Raw genomic sequence first — 27,500 nt, 5'->3', positions numbered from 1 at the left:
GAAGACTTTTGTACTCCTAAGTCTGCGTTGCAAGTCACTAATAACATTTCGCAAGGTAAAAAACAAAAGACTAACTTAGTGGTTCTCTAAGCGTGTTGCTTTAGCGGCGTCTCAAAGGTACGATAGTGACTACAGTACGCTTCCTCCTTGATAAAAGCAACTTTCGTACCTATAACAAAAGTGATATCTGTCATCTTATAATTGCAGCTGTCAAAAAACAGAAGACTAGCTTAGTAGTTCTCAAAGCGTGTTGTTAAGCGTCTCAAAGGTACGATAGTGACTATAGTAGGCTTCCTCCTTGATGAAGCAACTTTCGTACCTATAACAAAAGCGATACCTGCCAACCTGTCATTTTTAATCGCACCTGTCATTGGCTAGAGCTGCCTTTGACGTGTTCTGTACATAAATACTATACCTTGGACCTGCCTTCTTTGGACTCTGCCGCAGTACCGTGCCAAATCGCTCCCAGTCAAAATTTACTCCCGGGAATAATTTGGAAGGGAATCAACGTCTGTGTGGAGTTTTGTTGACAAGTTAGTGTTGCTGATAGGAACTGAGCAAGGAATTAATAAACCCCTTCAGTGTTAGCCATTTCCCTCCCATCCCCCCCTTATCACGTAGCATATTTCAGACATATATTTGTGTACTAGAGTATATTAATTAGTTTAATGGCATAGAAAATGGAAAATGAACGTCTTATTCTTTCTTTTCTCCGTATGTCATGCAAATTATACTCCTATATATACTGGTCTGAGGGATTAAGAGTAATGAGTGAGACCAGAGCACCTTAACTTATTGCTCTCCTTGTGAATGTTAAAAAAAGTCGTACCTCCGTGTTTTATATTTATGTATATTAGTGGATTCCAACGTTTTCAGGGTTGATGCACTTTTGTACCTTTAAATTCATGTATATATCATATTTTACGTATTATCAACATGGGTATAGTGTTTTACAAATGGAGCAAGAGCAGGAAGAGGAAGGTTCTGGTACTCTCAGTGTGCATCACAACTCACTCTTAACTTCTGAAACAATAGACGAGAGCAGCGCGTGGTTCCCAAACGGTCTCACTTGTCACGTCTCCTTTCCCTTCTGGCCTCTCACTGACTCACGCACGCCTCTCCCTCCCATCCTCCCTCCCTCTTTACTCTATTTTGTTTATTCAGAATCATATACTCTTACAGTTTACATCTTGGCACTGTGAAAGTAAAAGATCTTAGCGTTTTTCCTCAGTTAGTCACGGACGCAAGCAGACAGATAGGATAGACTAAGAAACATACGAAAAAAAAAGACATTTATCTACAAATTATACGATTTTCGAGAGAGAGAGAGAGAGAGGAGAGAGAGAGGAGAGAGAGAGATCCTTACATGCGAGACAAACCAACTCCATTTAAATGCTTCAGTCTCGCTCACTCGAAACTTCAACCCAGCTCGACCCAGTAACTCACGCCAACTCAACTCTCCCTTCCCTTCCTCTCCCCAGCCAAGTCCCTCTCGTGGTCTCGCGCCCTCTACACTCAGTGCGGACCAGAGCCACGTGTCTTAAGCCTGGGAGAAGAATACTTTACCTGGAAACTCCGAGAGGCGGCGCGGAAGGAGTGGTAGCGGTGCATGTGAGTAGAAAAATGTTGCTTTACACTGATAGTAATAGATATTAGATAGATAAAATAGGATGATGTGTAAATTGATAGGTAGATAGATACATTGACTAAGGCAGTAGCTATAGATAATATAAATAGATAGATAGGTAGATAGATGGATGGACAGATGATAGATGGATAAACAGATAGATAATTAGATGAATAGTTGACATACATTCATCCTTTTGTTTATTCGCTGTATTTCTGTTGTATATTTATTGTATTGTATTGTAATTGTATGTTTATCGTATATTACTGAGTGCATTTCATTCAAGGTAAGTCTTTTTTATTGTTATATTTGTTATTTTTGTTACTTGTTATATATTTAGTGACGGTTATAATATCTCCATATAACGAAATTCATGTATATATAGAGAGAGAGAGAGAGGTAGGCGTGTTCTTATTAGGTGTGTGTGTGTGTGTGAGTGTGGTGTGTACTTACCTTTACATGTGTATATATTGTTTTTTTTTTTTTTTAATTCCTTTTTTTTTTTTTTTTTTTTGTTCATTCGTTCAGCAACTTGTATCGTCAATAGTTTCCTCTCTCTCTCTCTCTCTCTCTCTCTCTCTCTCTCTCTCTCTCTCTCTCTCTCTCTCTCTCTCTCTCTCTCTCTCTCGTGCAGTTGCAAATGAGGGAAGTTTTGATGTGTTAGTGACATGAGAGAGAGAGAGAGAGAGAGAGAGAGAGAGAGAGAGAGAGAGAGAGAGAGAGAGAGAGAGAGAGAGAGAGAGAGAGAGAGAAGGAAAATAAAACAAAAACATGTTATTTTATAGTCAAAAAAAAAAACAAAAAAAAATTAAAAGGATCTCATAATGTGAAACAGAACATAATCTTAATATTTTTACTTGAGTTAAAAAAAGAAAAGATACAATATAAAAAAAAACGTAACATTGAGAAAATTAAAGAAAACAAATCGACTTCAGAAAAAAAAAAAAAAACAGAAAACAAGAAAAAGCAAGAGGAAATAGAATCAGTTGAATGACACACATCCACAAATAGAAATAGATAAATAAATAAATAAATCAATAAAGGGGAAAAAAATGCACCCGAGAACAAAATATATACATAATGTCTGAGGGGGAGGAAAAAAAATGCATGGAGGAAAAATAAAATAAATGCCATACAAAGAAAATGTACGAGATCAGGAGAGAGAGAAAAAAAAGTTAATGACAAAAAAAAAAAAATAAATGCCATAGAAAGAAAATGTACGAGATCAGGAGAAAGAGAAAAAAAAGTTAATGACAAAAAAAATAAAAAACGAATGCCATAGAAAGAAGTACGAAAGCAAATTCTGAAAAAAAATAACGAAAAAAAGAATAAAAAAATATACAAGTTAATGAAAATAAATAAAAAAAAAACAAAGAAATATATGTTAAAGTAAAAAAATGTCCAATAATGAAGAAAAAAGACAAAAAAATAATAATAAATAATAAAAGGATCTACATCAATGTGGTCCAGCGTTCTTTGAGCCATTGTGACACTGAACTGAAAACAAGATGGCTAATATATAATAGTACATAATTAGTATTAATCCACGTATATAGCTTAAAGATCACATAGTTTCAGAATTACACATGGTTTCCTTTCGTATTATAGAATCAACCAATTAAATGTTCTTTCGTATTACAGAATGAAGCAAATCAATATATTTAATCAAAGTCATCGGGCCCACAGAGAATTAAACCACTATTGGATCATATTTCTCTATGCAACAATGCGCGAGGGAAACATTGCATTGTGGGAACCTGTACTGGCTTACTGCACAAACTTGCGCTGACTCTTGAAAACTCTTGCATTCTTATAGTTCACTTCAAAAGATGCTTCTGGTTTACTGCGCTAACTAAATCTTGCTTTCCTACACTCAGCACTTTGAAAGAGGCCGGGTTTCTGTACTAGCTCTCTTAATATTTCAAAACTCTTGCAATCTTACACCTTCCACACTTCAAAGACTACTGACACATGAATATCTCTTACATTCTTACTTCCAAAAGGCTTCTGACTCAATACACATCACTAAATCTTGTATTCTTACACTCAACGCTTCAAAACAGTCTGGCTTTCTGCACCGACTCTTGTTCTCATACATTCTTGCTTCCAAAAGGCTCGTGTTTTCTGCAGTATCTCTTTCTTACACTCCTAACGCTCAAAAGACATCACTGACATACACTACATAGCCAACTCTGACTCTCTCAAGACTTCAAGGCAGGACATGCGAGTCGAGAAAGAGGCACAACAGCTAACATCTCTACATACCTAACTCTCACTCTCACACTCCCAGCACATCAAAGGCAGGACTTCAGAACTCTCGCATTCACTCTCAACGCTTCAAAACACTCTGGCTTTCTGCACCCACGCTCCCACTCCCTCACTCGCAACACAGGGCAGGATATCCCGGCTTAGAGAGACACACGTGGTAACATCTTGACAAAGAATGACACTTTATTCAGTTTATAAATAGCCTACACCCTACTGACCGGCCTCCGTGGTGCAGCCCGGCCTCTGCACCACCATCACATCATCACTGTACTGGGCAACGAGTGGCGGGCAGACACCATGGAGGTAGACTATATATATATTAATTATTTATATATATATATATGTATATGTGTATACTAAGAACATATATGCCACGTACTGTTAAGTGTATATGTACTAAGTTGGCATCACAGTGTTCACACGATGTGCTTTGTGGTGTGTGGCGTCTGTCTGTCCGTCTGTCTGTCTGTCGCTCGCCAGCACGGCATGGCTTACAGAACATTGCATTGCTTAGTCTTGCTGCCTAAAGAGTGTCCGCTGTGTGTGTGTGTGTGTGTGTGTGTGTGTGAGCCACATTTCACCTGTTACCAATTGCAATTAAGTAAAGACAGAAGAAAACGTAAAACAGGTAAATCATTACATTCTCTCTCTCTCTCTCTCTCTCTCTCTCTCTCTCTCTCTCTCTCTCTCTCTCTCTCTCTCTCTCTCTCTCTCTCTCTCTCACTGCCTTTTTTTGTCATAATATTTCACTATCATTTTTTTTTCTTAATTCTTGGTTCTCTTTCATTTAGTTACTTTTCTTTTCATTACCTAGATTGGTATATGCCATTATTTATCACTTTTTTTCCATTCATTTGTCATTTTCTTGTTTTTCTTTTCTTACTTATTCATCTGTTTACTACTTCTTATTTCATTCATATTTTTGGCTTTTCCTTACTCATAAAATAACAATAACAATAACAACACCATCTCAATTTCCTTATTTCATTTATTTATTTATTTATTTTTTACCGGTTTCTTTCGTTTATTTAAAATTTTCTTCTCAGTTTCTTCTATTTTCTATTTCTTCGTTATCTTATTTTTTTCTATATTTTCCTTCACTCCTTCGAAATTTTCTTCTCACAATCTTTTCTTCCCATTTTTCTTTGTTCTTTCTTCTCTTTCTTTCTTTGCTTAGCATTTTTTTTATTTTCATTTCCTCACTTCATTTTTTTTATTTTCTCTTCCTTCTTCAAAATCTTCTTTCTGTCACCAAACATCAGCTTTTTTTTTTTTTTCATCTTTCTCCTTTCTTTGGTAACACTTTCCTGTCACTCCTCAGACCACAAACTTTTTTTAACGAGTATTTGAGCAACGACAACAACAACAACAGCAAGAATAACAACAAGAACAACAACAATAGCAATAATAGCAATAATAATAATAATAACTGACACAAAAGAACACAACAAACAAACAAACAAATGAACAGTGAGTTAATTAATATATTTGGCACGAAAGATCATAATGATAAAAAAAAACACATAATATGGCAAGAATATGATTAAACAATGCAATATATATTACAAAAAAGTTATAAATGGTACAACTACAACTCGTATTCAAATAAAAATGCTCTTTTCCTGACATTTATCATTGCACAGGTATTGAATTTCCTGTACCAACGTGTGTGTGTGTGTGTGTGTGTGTGTGTGTGTGTGTGTGTGTGTGTGTGTGTAATCCTGAACACACAAAAATACACAAATATACATAAATATGGTATTGGAAATAAATGCCCACAAGAATTATTAATGACCAGAGGAAATTATCAGATGTTGAATGAGTGAGTGAGTGAGTGAGTGAGCGTGTTAGTGGAAGTGTATGAGTGAGAGGAGATCTGGTCTGGTATATTGAGGGTGCGAATGAGTGAGAGAGTGAAAGGACACTAAAGAAGAAAAAAAAAAGAAGAAGAAAAAGTAATTCATAAACTGATCCTTACATAATACAAGTAATACAAATCTTCTCCTCATTTCAGCATCTCCAGTTTCAGTTTCGAAAAAAAAAAAATAATAATAAATCAAATGCATACAGAATGGAACCATCAAACATTACGTTAACCAACACAAATAATTTCCTCCTCTACTTATGCTCACTCTTGGTCCAAGGGAGGAATACAAAACACTATAACTAATTTTCCAAACAACACTAGCAATATACTCATGCTGACTTAAACATCTCGTCATGCGAAAAAAAAGTAATAATAATAGTGATGATGATAATGATAATATAAACTCGTAAGGCCTGATAAGAATTGAGCTTATAACACATAATATATATTTTTGGTATCCTATTTTTACTTCATTGATAGAGGAAAAGTTTTTTTTTTTATAATATTAGTACATTTTCTCTGCATCTCCAGTCACGTGTTGAAATAAAACTAAGGGAAACTGAACTTATATCACATTATAAATATTTTTGGTTCCTTACTTTAACTCACTGACAGAGGAAGAGTTTATTAATATAGTACATTTTCTCTCAGTCTCCAGTCATGTGTTGAAATAAACTTAAGGGAAACTGAGGATATGAAACGAAAAATATTTTCCAGGTATCTAATTTCTTAACTTGCTGAGGGAAAAAGCTTAACAGAACTTCATGATGATATTAGCACACAGTTTCCATATTTAATATCATTTTATTTCGAGTTTCAATACTATCACTTGTCCTCTACACTCAATCAAACATATTTTAGTTATTCACGTTCAAAATCATGCAGGAATTTTAATATTAGCACAATTTCTCGGCACACAATCAATCTTATCCAGCCATTCCATATTTAATCTCATCTTAGTCAACCACTTTTAGTCACTCCATATTCAGTTACGTGGTAATTTTAATATTATCACATTTCCTCTACATAGTCAAGTTTTCCCAGTCATTCTGTATTCACCCTTATCTTGTTTGTACTTCCATATATCATCACACCTCCTCTACGTACATATAATCAAGTATTTTTAGTCATTTCAAATTTAATCTCACTTTGTCTGAATCTCAATATTATCACGTCCTTTATAATCAAACATTTTTATTAATCCCCATACTCAGTCACACCTTTCCTCACTATTACCATAATCTCTCAATACAAACATCTCTACTCACTCGATACCCATTATAATTCGTAACTTCACAGCGATACAATGCAAAAACCTGAGAAATCAACAAACTGACATCTAGATTACTAAGTGGCGTGTGTGCTGTGATTTGTTCTATCTTTGCCCCTCAGTTTGGTAGGTTCCTTCCACGTGGAGACTAGAGAGGAGATGAATAAAATAATGAGATAGACAAGTATTTTGGCTTAATGTGTGTTGACTGACGCCCCTCCCAGCTCTCTCTGCCCTGTTTTAACTGTATAATTTAAGACAAGACACTTCGCTTCTTTTCTTACGTATAAATGAAGTCAAAATACAAAATAGTAAGAGATAAGCATATTTTTGGCTTAGTGTGTGGTGACTGAGGCCCCTACTAACTCTTCCTGTCCCCTACTTAAGTGTATCATATAAAACAAGACACTTCGCTTCCTCTCTTATATACAAATGAGGTTGAAACACAAAATAATGTAAGATAAATCACTGTTTTGGCTTAGTTAAGAAGGAGGAAGTTAAGAAAGGAAGAAGTTAAGAAAGACATGAGTCGAGAAAGGAAGGAGTTACAGAGGGAAGTTAAGAAGAAAGGAGTCAAGAAAGAAATTAAGAAAGAAGAAGTCAAGAAAGGAAGAGATAAGAGGAAGCGGACATCACAAAGAAACCAACTAAGAGAGAGAGAGAGAGAGAGAGAGAGAGAGAGAGAGAGAGAGAGAGAGAGAGAGAGAGAGAGAGAGAGAGAGAGAGAGAGAGAGAGAGACTACAAATTTGAGTAAAAAAAAAAAAAAAGTTTATGAAAAGTGAAAACATTTGCAAGCGACGCACATGTACTTGTATTGGCACATCACAACACTGGCACACACACGACAGCAGAGTGCCACAGTGCCTCGTCTGTCGCTGTGCCGCGCCGACACCACACTGCACATGAAAGACCTTCTGTGCCATCCAACAATCACACATACATACATACATACATACATACATCCCTAACATATTTTAACTAGTCTAGAGTATGTATAGAGTATGTATGTATAGCTTCTGTATTCACACTATGTACATGTGTGTGTGTGTGCGTGTGTGTGTGTATAATGGGTATTTTTATGAATGTGTATATTAAGGTGATTTTTCAAGTGTGTGTGTGTGTGTGTGTGTATGTATGTAAGGAAAATAAAATGTAATATGCTTTAAAATATCTAGCCTCTTTTTGTCTCCTTAACAATATAAAATGTGTGTGTGTGTGTGTGTGTGTGAGGCCACCGCCAAGCTGAGCGCAACAGCCTCGCTAGGTAGAAAGAGTCAAAACAATCAATTATCAAGCCTTCGTAAGCCAGCCCCACCACCCTCACCGACCAAGACTGTGACACACGTGGAGGAACACAAGACACAAGTGCTGGCCATCTGTCTGTCTGTCTGTCTGTGTGGGTGCATTATCAACCTGTCACTGCTATCACACCTTTCTCACACTAAGACGGTTCCTTTTTGTCTTCAGCCACCTTCAAACATTAAACTGGTTATAAACTGCAAAATTGATCCCCGTAATTCCCTTTCTTTCATGTAGATGTTTACAAAGAGGTTATGTATTGTATCTTTTGTGCTGTTAATGGTTGCTTGTTGCAGTGAAGGGATTAGTTCATTTTTTTTTTTCCTTCGCTCTTCGCATAATTTCCTTCGCTCTTCCCTCTACACAGCCACTGGGAGTCTTATATGGCTGTTAAATTGAGTATGGGACCTTTTTTTTTTTTCCCTTCATCTGGCCTGTTTCTGTCCATGTGTGTGTCATTTGAGTGAGCAGCAGTTTGGGGGACTTAGCATAATTTTTATTTATTTATTTATTTATTTTCTTTTTGGGAGGGGGCGGGTTGTTAGTAAAAAATCTGTTTCTTTTTGGGTATTATAAGAAAATTGGGGTCCTTTTTGGGTATTGTAAGAAAATCTGCCTTTTTTGGGGATATTATAAGTAAATCAGTCTTTTTTTGGGGGGGGGTATTATAAGAAAATCAATCTTTTTTTGGGGGGTGTGGAGATATTAAGGGAAAATCTGTCTTTTTTGGAGAGTATTATAAGGAAATCAGTCTTTTTTTTGGAGGGTATTATAAGGAAATCAGTCTTTCTTGGGGGTATTATAAGAAAATCAGTCTTTTTGGGGGGGTATTATAAAAAAAAATCTATTTATTTTTTGTGGTATTCTCAAAACTATGGAGGTATGTTATGTATGCAAGAACCAGACACATTGCTGCTAACTCACAATGATTCCACATTAATTTTTCTGCTTATTTTACATGATTTTACAATATTCCACTGTTAATTAAGTCCCCAGTGTCTGTGCGTCTGTGTGTCCGTGTCTGCACCACCAATGCATGCAAAAAACCTTCACACAGCATTGCAGCAAAGCCGACATGATCTTGTATTCATTTCCTGCCTTTTTATTTCACTCAATTCTATCCTTATTGGAGTCCCCAGTGGATGTATGTACGTATGTATCTACGCCAACTATGTGTGTAAATAAATCTTTATACAAGACACATTGTTGCCAACTTGTCTCAATTTCATATTCATTTTCCACTTATTTTACAAGATTTTACAGCATTCTACCCTTATGTGTCCCCCAGTGGGTGTATGTCTGTATCTACACCAACTATTTAAGTAAGAAATCTTTATACAGCAATGTCATGGACACAGCACAGCAGCGGCCACTCACAGCTCAGTGCATAAGGTCCTTTCGACATTCAGTCTCTAAAAATCAGAACGGTATACAAATTAAGACGCGCTTGACCCTCGGGAGAAAGTACGCAGGGTCACTACACACCCAGGCAGGCGGTGCACCCTTGCTCGCACTCTGCTGGGGTCACACGGGGGAGGGACACGTATCTTAGGGTGACTAGTATAATCGGCAGTGTGTTTTGTTATTGTAGTGTGAGAGGCTTGGCAAAAAACTAACCTCCACAGTTTATTGTCTTAGGTTCCTTGCCCCCCCTAAGCCCCAGTGTCAGTCTAACCTCACTCTAACTTCACCCTAAACTCACACTAGTTAGGGTTATAGAATTATGAGGCAGATTTAGAAGTTATGAATGGTTCTATGCTTCCAGTAAATATGAGATACAAAATAAATAACTAAATATATACTGCTGTAGTTGTAGTAGTAGTAGTAGTAGTAGTAGTAGTAGTAGTATTTTGAGTATACTGTATGGGGATTACTATGGTGTATATATACTGGTAAAGTATTCTAAATTAGTACTGCAAGTTTACTAAGAGGATGTATTGGTAGTAGAAACTTTTGTCTATTTGTTTATTTGTTGGTGTAGTTATCCCTGTCATGTTTTGGTTGTCGGTGAGAACTGAGTACGTTTCCCTGGTTAAGTGTTGGTTTGGTAAAGTTAAGTTTGGTTTCTCTATTGTCTGTTTGTCCCTTTGCTACTTGATTCTTGCTGTCTTTTGTCATCTGAAGTGTCTCATTTATTATTGTGTTAGTTTGCCTTTTTGTTTTCTTTAATGTGTCTTTTTTTTTTAATGGGAATTTGTATCTACTTTTGTTCCTACTTGTTCCGCTGTTATTGTCTTTTTTTTGGCCGTAAATCATTGTCTAGGTTTGCTCATACTTGTTGTGCTGTTCATTAATAGTTATCTAAACTATTTTCTTTACTTGTTTTGCTGTTATTGTCTTTTATTTTTTTATGGCAAATAGTTATCTACTTTTTTTTTTCCCCCATTTGTTTCTGTTAATTTTATTTTGTAATGGAAGTTATTGTCTCGATTTGCTTGGTTTTGTGTCAACATTAGTCTTGTCTTGAAATTGTACAGCTCTTAATTACAAATGGTACAACTAACAAGCCTGAAATCACTTCACACAGGCACACACACACACACACACACACACACACACACACACACACACACACACACACACACACACACACACACACAGCGTTAACAAGACCAGATTAGGAAGTTTCTTTGTTGTATGAGTCACTGAGATTTACAGAGGTTTAATATTCTTCTCTCTAAGTGGTGTGGCTTTCCAAATTTAGTACATGTGCTGTGTCATGTGAGGTTGTAAAGTCATTAAGGTTTCTGTAGTGTCACTCTGTCATTACCAATCACAGTTCATATTGGATTCCATTTTTAATATGTATCCTTAAATTTTCTTAGGCTTATTTTAATCACTGTTGTCTTATTTCAGTTTGTAAAAAAGCATAATATTTTCCGAGGCATATTTTAATCATTGTTCGTCTTAGATTTTAATTTCAGTGAAGCATCATCAAAGTTCTCAAGGCTTAACTGTCATTACCAGATTTCAATTTTAAGAACCAACACATGATTTCAGATATTGTAATAACCACCATTAAGTTTCCCAAGATAATAATAATAACCACATGCATTAAATAACCAACCAATCAATCAATCAACCTAATGAACTAATAATTATCATTTTTAGATTTCAGTTTTAACAAGAATCGTCAAATTTCAAATATTCAAACAATCACCACTAATTTTCTCAAGGCTACGATTGAGAGATATAACCAACCAATCATTCAATCAGTCAATCAGTCAGTCAGTCATTCAGTCATTCAGTCAGTCAGTGATCAGTTGTGTTGCAAGAGATGGGCCTGTGTTGCATCAGTCAAACAAAAGTGACTGTGTGTTTGTGTAAGAGTGATCTGTGTTGCTTTAAGTCTTGTATTGTGGCACAGACTGAGCATGAGACAGTCTTAAATAGTGTGTGAGGAGGTCTGGTCAGGTTACGTTAGGTCAGGTCACAGCACTGTCATTCTTTGTTACTTTATGTCTTGTATTGTGGTACAGACTGAGCAAGAAAGTGTATGAGGTCAGGTTGTTAGGTCACATTCAAGTCAGGTCAGGTCACAGCACTGCCACTCCTCACCCTACAACTTGCAGACTCCACAGATAACACACACAATGTCAATATAAAGACCTAATATAAATAATACCAAAAATACTTAACAGCTACATATGTAATAGAAAATATATGATAAAAAAATCAATAATGAGCATTGCAATTAACATTACGATTGTACAGTACAGAGTGAGTGAGAGAAAAACAAGAAAAAACAAAAAGAATAACAAAAAATATTCATTGCAGCAAAGACTGACTTTCTCTCTTTAAAATCTCTCTCTCTCTAAATCTTTCTCCTGAGGTGGACATTTGTTTGATAAAGTGGCAGTAGAGATAGAAATTTCACCTTTGTTTTTCACCTTTACGAGCACATCACCTGTACATCACCTGTGTGTGGGGGGGGAGGGGAGGATGAGAGGTGAGGGTAGAGGGGCAGGCCAGACACAGCTCGGTATCACAGTTCTATTCGCCTCACACTAACACTCGGCTAGCAGTGAAGGCGACTGAGAGGGCACCGTGTTAAAATAATATCTGACAGTCCTTCCATTCTAGTACACATATCTCTCTCTTGCTTTGTGTAATTTGTAGCACCCCCAATGGTCCCTCACAGCCACTGCCTTGCTCTCAGCCCAACACAGGCCCTGCTATTCACTACTGCAGGGTCTGTTGGGGTCTGTCAGAGGTGATAGGCAGTGTGAATGTACCACCAGTTCACCTTGGGCTTGCTACCACACGTGCACTGTCACTAAATGTTACACCACTGTGGGCTTCTGTGCCATACGTGTGTAGCAAGGAGTGAGTGAGTGAGTTTGTGGGTGAGTTTGTGGGTGAGTGAGTGGGTGAGTGAGTGGGTGAGTGGGTGGCCGACACACCAAAACACAACTACTGGAGCCGAAAGTCACTCGAGTGTTGGGGGGGCGGGGGGTTGTGATGGTGTCTTCTCTTTTCTGCGGTTAATAGTGTTTTTGTTATTGTTGTTGATTCATTGTCTTGTTTGTTGGCTTGGCTTGTTTTGATTAGGGTGGCCAGGCTGTGGGGAGGAGGAGGAGGAGGAGGAGGAGGAGGAGGAGGAAAAAAGAGGAGGAGGAGAAGGAGGAGGAGGAGGAAAAAAAGAGGAGGAGGAGGAGGACTTATTTCCTTATTTTCTTCCTTTTTCCATCACTTCCACCAGAAACCGTGAAAGAAAATGAGTTGAGTGAAAATGCATTCCACTCCCTTGCATCCACCACCACCACCATCACCACCACCACCACAGCATTACACTGGCCAGCCTATGCACTTAAGTAGGCTTCGTATAGGTCATGGTGGCCTGTAACAGAGGATGCAGGCCACAGATACAGGCTCATGCAGGCTTCACTTGAACATCTATCCTGGAGTGGCCAAGACTTAGTGCTGAGTCACAGATGAGTAGACCACTGCAGGCTATTACATGACAAGTGCAGGTCATGATGGGCTGAATACAGGTCACTACCACTCATGACCACCCCACAAAGGCCATGAGTTGTGAGTGAGTAGGTCATGGCAGGCTGGGTATGGGTCACCACCACTCTTGGCCACGTTATATAGGCCGTGGAGAGTGTAGGCCGTGGGTGAGGCCGTCGATGGCTGGGTCATGGTTGGTACCAGGTGGCCCCCAGTCGTGCAGGCCGGCAGAGTGGGAGGGGCGGTGGGTGAGGCGGTGGGCAATGCTGAAGCCACCGCTGCTCTCCAGTTGAGTCAGCACGATGATCACTTGCCTGGGGAGGAGGTGGAAAGCTTGGGTTAGTACCACAGCACTTCTGACACACTCAGCATACACACACACACACACAAACACAAACACAGCCTTACCGGTGGAGAGGAGGCACAGAGTCGACAGTCTTGAGTTGTGCACGAGTGGACACAACATTGTAGCTTTCCCGACAGTCACACATCACCTGGATACACTTGTCGGGGTGTCTGTTCTCCACCATCACCACCAGGCCCGCCCACCCCTGCCACGGAGAACAGGACATTAACCACTGATTCAAAGCACCATGAGAGGCTTGATGGTAACATTATCTATCTGTCTGTGAGGGTTGATGGTACTGTTACCTATCTGTCTATGTCTGATGCCTACATGCTGCTGCCTCACACCAAACCAGCCCATATTCAGGCCTGTTTATTAGCAAGTGGGCTTAGTTCCCCCACTGCCTTAACAAGCTTCAAGGATTCACTCACAAACTAATTAGGGGTTCATATCTGGTGGGAAGATTATAGGGATATACACACACACACACACACCCTCAACAATCCCAGACAAGACGGCCATCAAGAGAGTGAAAGATACAATGAAGTACAAAAGAAAAGCAAGTGGCCCAACATAACTGACACAGAAAGATAGAGTTAGCCAATGAAATACATCAAAATAAAGATTAGAGAAAATTAAAATATACAGCAAAAATACAACAAAATAAACATTGACCTAATACAACTGCTACAAGAAAGATAAGATACAAAATACTCAACTAAACAGACCCAAATACAAACCCAAACTTGAACTGACCTTTGTGAGATAGTAGACGGTCATGCCCTGGCGGCCCTCATGCCTCTGCCCCTTGGCCAGGCACAGATTGACCAGGGAGTCGGCCAGCAAGGAGGGCAGGGCTGTGATCTGCTCCACTGCCACCCGTTTGCTACTGTGGATGGCCAGCACGTAGCCAGGGTACCCATCTGACACGTCCAGACCTGTGGGGATAGGGGAGTGGTGGTGAGGTGGGTGTGGGTACGGAGGAATGGTGGTGTGTGGGGAGGAATAGAGATGTAGAGGTGTGGTGGTGTGGTCTGTGGTGGTGAGTTTAAGTTTAAGATAGATATAGATGCAAACTTATGGCTACGGACTGAGGTGGTGGTGATGAGAGGTGCAGTGAGGTGAGATGTGGTGTGGTGGTGATGTGTGCTACATAAAAAATATATTTACACACACACACACACACACACACAGACATGCACAGACAGACAAGCGCCTCACCCGTGTGCCAGTGGTTAAAGGCGAGACACACAGCGATGTAGGACCCTGGCTCCAGCATGGCATGGCAGCCCACAAAACCTCGCACCTGCCGCTTGGAGTGCTTGACCAACGCGCCTACTGTGGGGGTGGACGACGCCGTGGTGCGGAACAACACCACACACAGGTCCAGGGGTGAACGCTGCGAGTTTTCCGAGTTCCTAAATAACGGATGAACATTATATCAACACTTCTTATGAGGAATAATGTAAGGTTTGTTATAGACTTTTGGCCTTGACTGTACCTTCAGACACTCACCTGTGCCCCTCCTGGAACAGTGTGAATTCCACCTCAGTCGGCTCCAGCACGGTAATGAGTGTGGGTGTGAGGGCGCGCCGGTCCGCCAGGGTGGGCAGCGAGCCGGTGACCCGCACCTCAGACCAGTGACTGTGTACCTTGCAGATGTCAATGCAGTCAAAGTACCTGTAGGTATGTTTTAGTGGCTTAGTAGTGGTGGTGGTGGTAGTAAATAAATAACAGACAGAGAGAGAGAGAGAGAGAGAGAGAGACACCAATACACACACACACACACACACACACACACACACACACACACACACTCCACTCACTTCAACACATCCTGAAATGATATCCAGAAGACGCCATCACTTCCTCCCTGGGGCAGCAGCTTCTCCTTGAGCTCGGACGTCCACAAGGGAGACTCGTCGCACCAGTCCCCCCGCCAGGAGTAGTGGCCCCAGGGGTTCCTCAGCCGCAGGAGACGTAGCCCACCAATGTCCTGCACATCCAGCACAGAGTAGGCGTGTCTGTGGGGACGCTTGGGGGTTAGAGGGGGGAGGGACACTGGGGAAGGGGACTGTGGGACGCTGGGGACTGGAGGGGAAGGACACGAGGGAGGGGGACTGAGGGATGCCAGGGTGTTAGGGGCATGGGACAATTAGGAAACTGAAGAGGGTGTTGTTGGGAAGGAACACTAAGAAAGAATGCTGGAATGGATAGTATTGGGTGGTGTGGCTGTGAAGTAGGTGGTGTTGGGGGAAAGGAAGCTAAGAAAAGGTAATTGAAGTTGAGGGAATAAGTGGAGGAGAATGAAAGGCTCCTTGTGGTTAATAATCAGGGTAAAAGAAATAATGGGTTCAGCTTTGATTAAAAAAAAGCTAGATTTAAAGCAGAGATAGGAAGGAACTGGTTATTAAATTGAATGACAGATGAATGGAAGACTCAGTGATCAGACTGGTATTGCTGAGTCAATATGGAGCTTTCAAAGACACAAATTTATAGACAAAGAACACAAGTTAGGTCTGATGGCTTACACTCTCACCTCCCACCACCACCACCACTACCACCACCAGTACCCACCTCGGCCTCAGCCCCTGACTTTTGTACTCCTCATCCACCACCTTCATGTTCCCTCCGCCACACGACGCGCCCATCAGGAAGCCAGCCGCGCGAGAGCTGAGGAGCTGTGCCCAGATCAGATCCTCATCTATGTCGTCTTCATGGGGCGAGGAGGCGGCCTGAGGGGAGGGAGGGAGGGTGAGATGTGAGTAGAACTACGACAAGAGTGATCAAGAGGGGATCTGATGGAGGGCTGAAGTTTCCTGACCTGAAGCATATGTCACACACACACACACACACACACACACCCTTCATCATCCTCCCACACACACCTGCAGTGGGAGGCTTTCACAGGGTGCCCCGGTGAGTGTGGCCAGGCCCTCTATGGCCCGGCCAGACACCAGTGCTTCATAGCAGCCATGCACCTTGGCCACGGCCTTCTCTATGAGTGGCACCCACAGCTGGCGCCGCTTGGCCTGTGAATACACCAGCCTGCCGTGGCGGTCGCAGGGAAGCAGGTCGTCCACGATAACTGTCACCCACCGCCCGGCCTTGCACAGTCTCACCTGGGGGTGTGGGGAGGCTAGGTCATGTACAGGTCACAGGGGAAGGAATGAATGTAAAGGGAAGGTGTTCTAGGCCATAGGAAAGGAAGATTAATAGTTATGTAAAAAAAAAGTGAAAAGAAAGGAAATAAGAAGTTGGAGAAGGAAAGAAATAAATAAAAGGGAAACATTTGATCAGACTCCACAAAAATTAAGAAATATTATGCTTCAGATCATCAATATTTTGCACGGTAGCACAACTATTATAAGATCCACCGAGAATAACCGAACATAACCCACCTGATAGACTCCCTCTGGGCAGAAGTCTCGGGTCACCATGATCTTCTTGACCAGGTCGTCACGCTCTGCCAGCACAGCCAGGGCACTCAGCAGCCAGCAGTTACCCAACACTCCTGAGGAAATGACACCGCTCGTTAATTCACCGGCCATCCATGTTGTGTTGTTAAGAAGACTAAAAGTAATTGTTTGTTTATTTTGAGGCTGGCAAGGCTACACACCACCATTCAACACCACACCACTCCACTACCACACCACACAGCAAATCACCACACACCACAAACACAGACCACCACATACTCCACTGTACCACACCACACACCACAATCACACCACCACCTACCTAAAGATCAGTCACTATAAACTCTAATTCTGTAGAGAAATGGCTGGCTAGGTGACTGACAGACAAGCACAAACACACACAAACACAAAGACACAGACACCAACCCTGTGATATGTCTGAGGGCAGTGGCGTACGAAACACAGCCCACTTGACGTTCCTGTTCTCTGTAGAGTCAGTAAGTATTTCATGAGGTCGCAGCCACTGGGTCACGCGAGACTCGTTCTTGTCCGTGGCGTTGAAGAACAGAGAGCGCGGCACGGGGGGGAAGGAGTCGTCCACGAAGGGGTGCTGGTTCTGTGAGGAGGAAGGGAGGGGGTGGTTGAGTGAATGGTGAGGTAGAGGGATGAAGAAATGGGAGTTATGTGAATGGTTAAGTGGAGATGGATACAGGTGCTGGTTCTGTGGGAAGGGGAGGAGTGGTTTGTGAATGATGAGGTAGGGGGTTGGAGAGATGGGAGTTGTGTGAATGGTGAGGTATGGTATAGGTGATGGGAAGTTTGTGAATGATGAGGTGGAGAGATGGGTAGAGAGATAGGGCAGTTGTGATTGGTGCCAGGGTGATATTTAGTGAGGCAGGGTATGGGTGGGAGGGTGTGAGTGGTGCCTGTGTGGTGGCTGGTGGGATGGAGAATAGATGGATGGATGGAGTTTTCAGTCCCATCTTGAGTTCTGCATCTTTCTTGCAGAGGTGTGGTGCTGAACTCAAGGACTGCCAGACTCAGTCACTGGGAAACTTGTGAGGGCATTGCACAGCCTGGCAGATGACACTGTGCAGGTGGATGGTGGTGATACAGACAGATGAAGAGTATAATGAGGTACAGAGTAGAGACAGATAGATGGAGAGTATGGACAAACAGATAAAGAGTGTGGACAGGTAGATGGAGTGTGTACAGGCAGCTGTACAGCACGTGGCTGGCCCACCTGTCTGCAGTAATGCACGATGCGTGTCCAGCGGTGGAGGGCATCCTGCACCTCCATCTCCCTGAGGACATCCATTAGCTCGGACTGGCCACGGTGGGTGGCCCCAGGCCCTGGCCATGGCCCTGCCACATCCCCAAGGGTGGGGGAGGAGCCGCACATGGAGCAGGACACGGCGGAGGCACTGTTACTGAAGGTGCATGCCCCACAGCTCCAGGAGGATGGGGTGGGGCGGGGCAGGGCCAGCCGTGGCGGTGGGGGGCTGCTGGCTGGCGGGGACACAGCCCGGGCACCCCCTGACTCCTGTGTGGCTGGTGGGGAGGTGGGGCGGGTCTTGGGGATGGCCCCGTTGCCGCTGGGCCGGGCAGGGGCCACTGCCCCGGCCACCGCCACTGCTGCAGCTGCTGCTGTTGCTGCTGCTGCTGCTTCTGACCCGCCATTTTGATTGTCCTGGCTGGGCAGCGGTAACCCCTCGGCCCCACCGGCCTCCAGGCTGATGCGCTGCAAGCTGGGGGACTTCTGGGCCGGCAGACTCCAGCCCGGGCCAGTCAGGTGCTCGGACTTTGGGCGGGCAGCATCTCGGGCCTTGGCTTCAGCGCTGAGCTTGTCACGGGTACCGCCAGTGCCATCGACGCGTGCCTTGCAGGCCTTGCAGCGGCGGGCAAAGATGGGGTTCTTGAGGGTGCACACCACGCAGCTCCAGCACTCCCCGCGCTTCAGTGTAGCATCCTCCACATAGCAGATGCTCTTCAGCTTGGAGCCACCGCAGGCTCGGCAGGCATTCTCTGACCCAGAGTTGACCAGTGTGCACTTGATGCAGGTCCAGGCCTGGTCTGGGGAGTCCGCCCCCGCCTCCCGGAGGTCAGTGGTCAGCAGCTGGAAGTCCTCCTGCAGGCCCTGGCTCAGCACCTCCCTGTTCTTGGCCTGCTCTGCAGCAGGGGAGGCTGGGGCGCCCTGGGCCTGCCGCTGGCCGCTGCACACGTCACAACTCTCGGACCACGACGGGTTGTAGGCAAAGGAACAGAACGCACACGCCCACATGTCCGCCTCCGCCAGGGAGTACTCCTCCTCCTTTTCCTCCTCCTCCTCCTCCTTCTCCTTGCCCCGCGGGGCACCCGGGCGAGTCAAATCCACCAGCACCGGGGCCGCGGGGCGTGTCAGGTCCACCACCATGGGGGCTGCGGCCTCTGGGGCCTCGCTGGGCTGGGTGGGGCCGGACATGGCCGCTGGCTCGGTGGGGGAGGTGAGTCTTCCCGCTACAAGCTCAGCAAGGGACTCAGCCACGTTCAGGTTGGCCGTGTCGCTGCAGGACTTCCTGATGGGGGCGCGCTGCTCTGCGGGGCCACAGTTGCCATTGAGCACGTCGGTGGGACTGGCCGGAGGCCGGCGGGGCAGCGTGGTGGGGATGTTGGGGCGCCGTGGGGCATCGCACACCTCACATGACTCAAACTCCTGTGGGTTCCTGAGGGTGCAGCGCTTGCAGGCCCAGGCCTCCCCCCCTCCCTCCCCTCCCTCCTCCCCCTCACCAACACTGGGATTGCTGTTGGCGTCCAGCTCAGGGCTGGGGTGGCGGCCAGGTGGTGGGGGTGGGGTGGCGGCCGCCTCGGAGCGGCTCAGCTTGGAGCAGCGCAGGGCGGGACCGCTGGGCACCTGCCGCTTGGGGGAGCGGTTGCACTCCGCCTCAGGGCACACCGCAGCCGATGCGGCGTCTGCGGCGGCAGCGGCGGCGGCACTGTTGCCAAGGAAGTAAAGGCTGTTTTCCACCATGAGACGACCCTCCACCTCCTCTACTGGGGCCACGGCGGCCAACCCCACGGCCCCTGCGCTGCCGTGCCCCACCAGCTTCACGCAGGAGGAGCAGGTGGCACTGTGGGCTGAGTTGTAGTGGCGGCAGCGCGGGCACTTCCAGGAGAGCTTGACGGCCGGGGCAGCAGACAGCAGGCCGGGCGAGGAGCTCATGGCCGCCGCCGCCGCAAACACCCGCTGCAGGGCCTGCCGCGAGGGGGGGCCATGCTGGCCTGTGCCGGCCGGGCTCAGCAGCTCCCTTGGCACCAGGGGCAGGCACGGGCCGCCACTGTTCTCACCGCGAGTGCCACAGATGATGCACTCGCTGGCATGGCACACGTTGAGGAACCTGCAAAGGCAACACCACCATTACCTGCACCACCACTATGTCACACTACTGATGCACTTCACCAATATTTCCTCATACACATTTATAGTTGAATTACACACACACACACACACACACACACACACACACACACACACACACACACACACACACACACACACACACACACACACAGCAGCACAAAGACAATGGCAACAGGATAGCTTGTGTACTCTTGTGTACCACCTACAAGTCACAAAAGCACCACACACACACACACACACACACACACACACACAAGATGCTGATAAGATAAAGATTAGGTGATAAGAAGCAGCCAGGCTCTCAGGCACACAGTCCACTTTCTTTCTTTGTTCTGTGGTATGCAAGGGACACTGGCTCAGTGCAACAAAAGAGAAAGAAGATGAAAAGTAACTTATAAAAAATTACATGAAGAACAATTTGCCACATGGAAAAGAAAAAAAATACAAGGAAAAAACTTATCACATAGGAAAAAGAAGAAGAAAAAGAAGAAAAGCAACAACAACAAGAACAGGAAGAAGAAGAAGAGTCCCACTGAGATGCACATCCCTAAAGAAAAAAAAAAAAGAAAACATAACCTAAAATTTGATGAAGTGTGCCTTGAAACTTACTTGCAATTGTGACATGTCCACTTGTCCCGGGCGTTAGAGGTGGCCTTGCTGGGGGTGACCTGAGTGGCTGCTGCAGGGCCCACAAATGACCACCGCTGAGTGCTGGACCCGACCTGGGACGACTGTTGGGACAAGGTCAAGGTTGTTTAGCATTAGCACAGGGAAGAGGGTCAGGTTTATGTGTGTGTGTGTGTGTGTGTGTGTGTGTGTGTGTGTGTGTGTGTGTGTGTGTGTGTGTGTGTGTGTGTGTGTGTGTGTGTGTGTGTGTGTGTGTGTGTGTGTGGAAGTAATACTCTTGATGTGTGTACACTTATCAATTTCCTCACAAACACACACACACACACACACACACACACATACATTTATGAAAGATGAGCTTCTGAAAACATTTTGCTGCTGCTGCTGCTACTACTACTACTACTACTACTACTACTACTACTACTACTACTACTACTACTACTACTGACTTTATTATTCTAACAACTCTACCATCACCAATATTCCTACTATCAACATTATCATTACAGAGACTCCATCACTACCACCACTACTACTATAACTATTACAACTACAACACAACACAACCACCAATACCACTCACACTAACACATAACCACACAAACACTAATGCACAACACTAACAACATTCCCACACTCACAGATCCACAACCACAAGACAACCACACCTACCCACCACACTAACTAGAGGCTGGCAGATTCACCACACACAGAACAACTCCAAAACACAAACACACAGACACACACACACTACCTGCAGGGGTTGACGGGTCTTCCATCGTGCACAGATCACACACTGGTCAGTCGAGGCAAGATTGAGGAACCTGCAAGCATGACAAGGCCACTTGGTACAGCCCACACCTAGTGAATCACTCTTCCTTATCCCCTGTCTCTTCCTCCAGTCACTCTCCCCCCTCTCACTTCTACTCTCACAAGATGCGGAGTGCCGGAGGAGCCTGCGTGCGGGGGTGGTGGCGGTGGTGTCTGGGGGTGTGTTGTCGCTGGCGATGTCGTGGTTGGGGGCGCGCAAGGGCTGGTGTGTGCCCTCAGTGGTGGCGGCGGCAGCAGTGGCGGTTGGGGCGGCGTGTGGTGTGTCTTCTTGGCTAGGCACAGTTCCCCCTCTGGCCATTCCAAAGCCCAGCCTGCAATGTGGTGGTGGTGGTGGTGGTGGTGAAGGTGGCAGTGGGTGTTACTTTTACTTATCTTCTTTTTTCATTGTACATCTGTTGTGGTCTCAGGAGTAGGTGTGTGGGAGGGAAGAGTCTCATCATGAAGGGACAGGGGTGAACCAGTGTGTGCTGTAGGGCCTTGCTGTGGGGGTGTCTGGCTAGCTGTGGTGTGCCTAACCTCCTAGGATGTAGCAGAGTGGTCCATGAGACTGTCCCTTCCCACCAGCGGCCAAGAGGCTAAGAGTGTGAATGCTGTGTGTGTGTGTGTGTGTGTGTGTGTGTGTGTGTGTGTGTGTGGGGTACCTTGTCTGGGCCACCCACATGGGATTGCCAGACAGAATATATTTATTTAATTTAGGTTAATCTTTTTTTAAGCTTGATTTTTGAAGTGGTATTTGTAAGATTGGTAAGACTGAAAGGACATAAGAACAAGAAAATAACTACAGAAAAGAAAAGAAAAGAAAAGAAAAGAAAACTACACAGCAGAAAATACCTCTACAGAACACAAAAATCATTATAGAACACCCAAATAACTCAACAGTACACAAAAATAACTACAGAACCTCCCAAACTAACCCCATTGAAAAGACACAGTGACTGAAGATGTTAACTGTGCAGGAGCTGGTGTGTGACTGAGGGTGATTCAACATGACTGAGCTGCCTCCACCCTCTGCATATTGTAATGAAGGGGGATGTAGTAGTGGTGGTGGTAGTAGTAGTAGTAGTAGTAGTAGTAGTAATAGCAACATACACCCAATAAACACATGAGGAGCAGCAGTAATAGTAATGAGTGGATGACCATGGGAGGGAGGCATAATGCAGTAGTAGTAGTAGTAGTAGTAGTAGTAGTAGTAGTAGTAGTAGTAGTAGTAGTAGTAGTAGCAACATACACCCCATTAACAAAGACCAGGGAGGAATAATAATATTGAGAGGGTGGCACAAGGCAACAAGCGTGCTGCTGTCACTCACTGAATGAGAATGGTCTACACACAGGACAGGAATGAAAACGATCTGTAGATGTGACCTGAACACTGTATCAGAGGAACTAGAGGCTTACCACCCATAAAAAGAGAGAGAGAGAGAGAGAGAGAGAGAGAGAGAGAGAGAGAGAGAGAGAGAGAGAGAGAGAGAGAGAGAGAGAGAGAGAGAGAGAGAGAAGAATTAGAAGCATTATATGAAGAAAAAAAAAAAAAAAAAAGGAAAGGAAAAACTGAACCAGAATGAAATGAAGTAAGTTGTCACAAGAAACAAGGAATCTGATGAACAAACACAAGAAATACAGGGAAAAGTGAATGATTTTATAATAATAATCTGTGTCAAGGGAAAGTCTTGGCTTCTTCACATTCTTGGGTTTGCTACAATAACACCCTTACTTTCCTTTCCCTGAGTCAGCTTGTACAATGCTGACCTTCATACAGTAAGGAGAAAGTATTGTTATTATTGGATCTTGTGTTTTATTCACTATCATGAAATTAGTGATGAGCTACAAAAAGATCTTCCTTAAATTTTGACAAAGTTTTCTTGCATTCAGAATTTTCCTTTACTGTTTCCTGTACTTAGCTAGGAATGTTTCTCTAAATATTGTTATTGAATTAAAGGACAAGAAGCCATATGGAGACTTTTCAGGTATTTTGACTAAGTTTTGCTTTTTAAAATTTTGAACTGTCTTTTATTTCTTACTGTTGATTAGAAGTCTTCTGTATTTAGCTAGGAATGTTTCTCCAAATATCACCATTGAATTAAGCAACAAGAAGCCATATGGAAACTTTTTTCATATATTTTCATATATTTCTTGCTTCTTAAAATATTCTTCAATTTTTTTTCTTTCTTAATGCTGATTAGTTAAAATATTCTTCAAATTTTTTTTTTCTTTCTTAATGCTGATTAGGAGTTTCCTGTACTTAGATAAGAATAGTTCTACAAATGTGATCTTTTCTCTTCTCTCGCTATAATTGCTTTCCTAAAACATTCCAGATTTCCCTCAGATAATAATGTTTTCTATGTTATTGTCTGTAACTATCACACTAACCATATTTCTACAATGCATACCTCTCTTTTCTCCCTTCTGTCTTTTAAGTTTGCTCACTATTATCTTGTGTAGTAAAGTAATAATGAAATTTCCTTTGTCTTCTTTCCATATTGACTAAGAGTTCATTCACTATCATTTTGTGTACTCAAATGATGTACTGTTCTTTATTACAACTGTGCTTCTTTCTGACTATTTCTACAGCACATCACTCTCTCCTTCTTCACTCACTGTCATCTTGTGTTGCAAAATAATATACCATTCTTTGTTTTTTTATTACCATATTGTGTATGTTCTGCATTTAAAGTTTCTACAGTACATTCTTATCTCCTCCTCTCTCTATCTTTATCTTTCTGTCTTCACGTTAGTTCACTATTGTCTTTGGTACTAAAATAATCTACTATTCTTTGTTTTCTTTCCTTATTATGCTTGACATGACATTTCTTCAGTACATTCCTCTCTCTCTCTCTCCCCCTCTTCATCCTTCTCTTTCATAGTTAACGTATAAACCACGAACCACAACGAACAAAATGACAGAAAAACAAAACAAACAAGCCAAACGCCGCATAATAATCAGATAAACTTGATTCATACGAGACTAGAGATTCAATGGATCACTCGTTTCGATCCCAACTCATGTTAACAAGTTTCATATATCACCCACAAGTCCCTACCACAAATACAAGGTTAAACAAGCAATAGCCAGCCATTCGAAACAACTTTGAGGGATAATAGCAGTAAAATAAGCCGGGAACATGGAAAATAATAAGGGAAGGAGGTAGAACGTATAAATATTGAAAGGGAGTTTAGGGGAATTTGCCGTGGATTTACGGGTATTTGAGGGTTTTTCAGGGCGCTCTTACCTTTTCTCTGGTCCTTAGCATCCCCAGCAGGAGGAATTGACCGTGTGGGAGGAGTGTGGACAGCCAGGGGAGGAGAAATAAGAGGAGAGGTGAGGGGAAAGCGCTCTTTGTTCCCAATGTTTACATCAGGATGGCGTCCACCTTACCACACCTCCCTACCTTCGCATCATATTTTCACCACCTTCCCCCCCTCCTGCGGTCCCCAGTAGTGATTGTAATGGTAGAGTGTTGATTGTACTTTGCCCCTGCAGTTGCGCGGATCTGTGTGTGGTGTAGTTGTGGTGGGAAGTTGAAAAATGTGAGGGTGAGATGTGAAATGGGTGATGTTTTGAGCCCTCCCGTTCTGTCTTGTCCTGCGCGTCAGCTGATCACCAAAAGCGCTCGAAACTTGAAGGTCGTTTGCCTTTCCTACCAAATAATTCACCATTTACGTCAACCAGTCATTATTTCCTGCCTATTTATCCTTACCATGCCTTTCTGTCACTATCTTTCTTGCTCTTAAGGGTACTGGGATGCTGTATGCGTGTCAATTAAAAGAAATAAAGGGGTTTTCAGATTTATTGGTCCCGTGCGCATCAGCTGATCACATTAGCGCGCCAAAATCAAATGCGTTGTTATTGTTTTGATCTACATGGATGTGTGATTGTTCCATAATTAGGGTGGAAAATGAGGAAACATTTGGAGATTTGGAAGAAGAGGAAAGTGGAGAAGGGGGAGGTGGAAGAGGAGGAGGAGAAGGAAGAGGATGAGGAGGAGGGCAATAACAAGAACTAGAGGAGAGGATAACAAGAACGAAAACAAAAACAAGGAGGAAGAGGGGAATGAGGACCATAACAAAAACAAGATAAAGAATAAGAACAACAAAAAGGACAAGAAAACTTAAAAAAAGAAAGAGAAAAAGGATAAAACCACACAGACACACTAAAATACTGAAATTTTTATATAAGAGCACTCAATATCACATCATAGCATGCGTGGGTCTCAACATTCCCTTGGTTTAATTACACAAACATGATATGGAGTTATAAATGTATACAAAGAGGGTTCATGTACTTATTGTGTGCTAACGTTGCAATTATATCAAAGTATATATATTAAAATCATATACATCTATCCGTATTTGCTACATCACGTGCCTGGTTCATCTATAATTAGTATATCAAATTATATCAGATTATCTTTTATCTATCTAAATTTAGTACATAATATGCATTCGAATGATCTAGAGATCTATTTTACAAACAATATAGAAATAAAAATCTAGGAAATATTACACTTGCGAGCACACACACACACACACACACACACACACACACACACACACACTGATCGAGGCTGAAAAAAAAATTATATATATATATATATATATATATATATATATATATATATATATATATATATATATATATATATATATATATATATATATATAATCTGAACTATATAGGAAAATAAGGTGTGTGTGCAGGGTTACATTACATCACGAGCAGATAATGAGAAGGAACATGACAACATTAGGAGAGAAAGAAAGTGCGTGTTTGCGTGTGTTCAGAGACAGGTAACACATTATTCCCTGTGTATGTGAAGATCTATATAAAAATAAGTCTGTATTTAACGTAAAAAAACATTAGATCAAAGATAGGTAACATTATTCAACGTGTATATGTGATATGTGAACGGAGTCAATCTTTGTAGGATGGCCACGCGCACAGTAACACGTGGCAGGGTGCGCGCGACACGTGCGCGCCACACTAGTGCATACCAGCGGCTGTGCTAAGTGATCTAGTGGTGTTGGGAGCAGTGGAGCAAAGCCTCGATCGCTACAGCTATCTATGTACAGACTAGCACGAGTTGTACCTCACAAAGTAGTGGTATAACTATTGGCTTACACTTATTGCTATAGTGAGAAGGAGATGAGGAGTGTTGCCTAATGTTAATAATTTGTATTTGTGATTGTTTTATGCCTTCATACCTCAAACTGTGACAGTGAACGTAACATTAGCCTGAAAATATTGAAAAAGAAAAGAAAACAGAAAAAAAAAAACTCAAAATGTCGACATTGATCCTTCAGTAAAAAAAATGTGAATACAATGAGTGAATCGTAAATAAATTACTACTACTACTACTACTACTACTAATAATAATAATAATAAAACAAACCCCTTTCAAAATATCGACATTGCTGAATCGGTTAAATTAAGGCTTAGCCATTCACTATATACCGTATGATTAAGTACTTAATAAAATAAAGGGAACTGTTTAATGTTTCACTCCCTGCCACACTAAGTACTAAGGACACTCACTAACACTTACTAATGTACATACACACCGCGATGTCACACACGCCTGCCTGTCACTGCATTCCTCC

General features: G+C 42.9%; 2 protein-coding genes across 4 annotated transcripts in view; one reads left to right on the top strand and one right to left on the bottom strand.

The window, feature by feature from the left end:
- LOC135113039 (cyclin-I-like) overlaps positions 1 to 27,500 on the top strand; it is a 110,114-nt gene that overhangs the window by 27,196 nt on the left and 55,418 nt on the right. Inside the window, exon 7 of the transcript XR_010274695.1 lies at positions 1,482 to 1,611. The gene's annotated coding sequence lies outside the window, so the exon portion shown is untranslated. The remainder of the gene's footprint in view (positions 1 to 1,481; positions 1,612 to 27,500) is intronic.
- Positions 5,000 to 25,599, bottom strand: LOC135113034 (calpain-15-like). Of its 3 annotated transcripts, none has more exons than XM_064027964.1 (14): positions 25,133 to 25,599; positions 21,829 to 22,216; positions 21,057 to 21,178; positions 18,294 to 20,424; positions 17,477 to 17,666; positions 17,033 to 17,145; positions 16,520 to 16,753; positions 16,209 to 16,366; positions 15,458 to 15,655; positions 15,147 to 15,311; positions 14,853 to 15,049; positions 14,388 to 14,569; positions 13,694 to 13,836; positions 5,000 to 13,599 (listed from the first exon to the last, which is right to left on the bottom strand). In XM_064027964.1, the coding sequence occupies exons 2-14, from the start codon at positions 22,201 to 22,203 to the stop codon at positions 13,422 to 13,424; spliced, it is 4,386 nt and encodes a 1,461-aa protein (XP_063884034.1). In that variant the 5' UTR covers positions 22,204 to 22,216; positions 25,133 to 25,599; the 3' UTR covers positions 5,000 to 13,421. The 3 variants fall into 3 exon arrangements, with proteins under 3 accessions (XP_063884034.1, XP_063884035.1, XP_063884033.1); XM_064027965.1 differs by lacking the exon at positions 25,133 to 25,599 and adding an exon at positions 24,293 to 25,106; XM_064027963.1 differs by lacking the exon at positions 25,133 to 25,599 and adding an exon at positions 22,820 to 23,314.

This window comes from Scylla paramamosain, chromosome 25, assembly GCF_035594125.1.
Source record: "Scylla paramamosain isolate STU-SP2022 chromosome 25, ASM3559412v1, whole genome shotgun sequence".
NCBI classification, from domain to species: domain Eukaryota; kingdom Metazoa; phylum Arthropoda; class Malacostraca; order Decapoda; family Portunidae; genus Scylla; species Scylla paramamosain.
Note: the sequence above shows the minus strand (reverse complement) of the source record. Positions and strands in the feature narration are given on the sequence as shown.